Genomic DNA, 2,231 nt, shown 5'->3' with positions numbered 1-2,231 from the left:
ACAGCAATGAGTTGCAACCGAGCGGTCTCTGTCTCTTCGGATGGATTGGAAGAGTCGCACCGTTTTAGGGTTGGAAAGTTCGTTGATGGGTGCACCTTGCACGTGGATTTACCTCTAATGTCGCAATCTCTTCCCTACAATTTGAGTTAAGTTAAATAAGAATAAAGTAGGATATGAAAAAGAGAGAATGATGAACAGATAATAAAGTAAGAGAATAAAGTAAGTGAGAAAAAATGTGTTGACTTTTATTAAAAAGATAAATGACTCCACTATTATGAAACGTACCAAAATGACTCTACTATTATGAAACGGAGGGAGTTAGTTACTACGGAATGTACCAAAATGGCAAAATGACTCTAATATTATAAAACGGAGGGAGTTAGTTACTATGGAATGTACCAAAATAGCAAAATGACTCTACTATTATGAAACATAGGGAGTTAGTTACTCATCATATCATTCATAAACAAAGACAAATCTCTAGAAATAGAAGAAAGCATGGTAAAATAAGTAAAGATACTCCCAATGGATGGAATTGATGGTGGGATGTCTTCTCTTTCAATATCTTGAGTGGATGAAGTCTCCCGATCGGGCAATCTTTTTGATGTGTGAATCGGCCGCTCGGGCGATTCTGCAAAATCGCATTTCCCTTCAAAATGCGCGATCGGGAGTTTCTTCGTCTACTCAAATGCCTGACTTGGACGTTCTCTCTAACTCGCGAACGCACAAACCGAACGTGCGATCGGGCATTCCTCGCCTGCTCCACCGCGCGACTCGGGGTTCTCAATGTTTCGCCTCCTTAAGCCCCTTTTAAAGCCCATTTTCACCTGCTTTGACTCCAAGACATCGACAAACTCGTTAGCTCTATAATATAGCGAATAAGCGGATGAACCGTATGCATTAAGGCACAAATCAATCTATTTCCTATTTTTAACACCCACTAAACTGTCCTTAAACACGAGTTTATCACTTACAAAAATGACTTACAAAAATGATCAGATACATGTAACACAATGTTATTAAGGAGAATCAACTGTTATTAGAAATGGTGATAAATTTTATAATAATTGTTGTAATGTTATCATGAACAATGTTTTCTCTTATATAAGAGGACACTATATTGTAACTCATGAAGAACAAAGAGAAGTATTATATGAGAAAATCGATAGTTGGTTATCAACTACTTATACGGAGTGGCAACTACAAACAAATTGTCTTTCCGTGCGGCTGTTATCCCATTGCTTTCAATCATGTCTACATCCTGAGCCCTGACGACGCCGGCCGGAAGTTTCCAATCAAAGTTGTAGAGCAATTGGGCTAAAACCGACTCCACAGTAGTCGTACCAAACGTCATCCCAGGGCACATTCTTTTCCCACCTCCAAAGGGCAAAAACTGATGATCACCGCCAAGAAAATCCACAGATGAATTCTCGAATCTCTCGGGCTCAAACTTCTCAGGATCTTTCCAGTACCTCGGGTCCCTCTGCATTGCCCAAATATTAAAAAGCAGCTTTTGTCCCGCAGGAATGGTGTACCCATCGATCACTTGTTCGTTTATGCAAGCTCGAGGCAGAACTGGAGCCGGCGGGTGCAGCCTCAAAGTCTCTTTGATCACAAATTTTAGATATTTGAAAGTATGTTTTCCATCATTATTTTCATTCAAGACTAGCTTGTGCCTTGGCCATGGCTTCATGGCGCCTCAACAGTTCCACCATCGCCCAGTCAATAGTTGTCAATGAAGTCTCAGTTCCACCTATAAATAAATCCTGCATTTTTCTGCAATGTTATAAGTTTATGTATAGAGATAACTGAAACAACTATATATAAGTATTCCACTTACATACAACACAGCCTTGATGCTGTCATTGGTGATAGGATACTTGAGATTCCCTTCCTCCTGAACCCTGAGAAACACATCAACCAAATCCTCACTCCCAAACTCCGAATTGGAGCGCCGATTTCTCTTATGCCGCTCGATGATCTCATCCATGATCACATCCAGCTTGTCCCGCATCGCATACAGGCGCGGCTTGGTCTAGCTCAGCGCGCTCGCAATCCTCGACGGGAACATATCCTGTAGAGAATTGGGTACAAAGATCATTCTATTCAATATGTTTAATGTGCAGAGATTATACAACTTATATAGGCTACAAATTACACAAATAAGGTAAACCTAATTACATTAATTGTATTCTATCTTTGGTAAATATTCTTGCATATCAATTCCGTAT

At 40.1% G+C, this 2,231-nt stretch overlaps 1 protein-coding gene across 1 annotated transcript; it reads right to left on the bottom strand.

Annotated features, from left to right (window-relative positions):
• Positions 1–1,180: 1,180 nt before the first annotated feature.
• LOC121810839 (premnaspirodiene oxygenase-like) lies at positions 1,181–2,014 on the bottom strand. Its single transcript, XM_042211559.1, has 3 exons — positions 1,845–2,014; positions 1,677–1,776; positions 1,181–1,483 (listed from the first exon to the last, which is right to left on the bottom strand). The coding sequence occupies exons 1-3, from the start codon at positions 2,012–2,014 to the stop codon at positions 1,181–1,183; spliced, it is 573 nt and encodes a 190-aa protein (XP_042067493.1).
• Positions 2,015–2,231: the final 217 nt, after the last annotated feature.

This window comes from Salvia splendens, chromosome 7, assembly GCF_004379255.2.
Source record: "Salvia splendens isolate huo1 chromosome 7, SspV2, whole genome shotgun sequence".
Taxonomy (NCBI): domain Eukaryota; kingdom Viridiplantae; phylum Streptophyta; class Magnoliopsida; order Lamiales; family Lamiaceae; genus Salvia; species Salvia splendens.
Note: the sequence above shows the minus strand (reverse complement) of the source record. Positions and strands in the feature narration are given on the sequence as shown.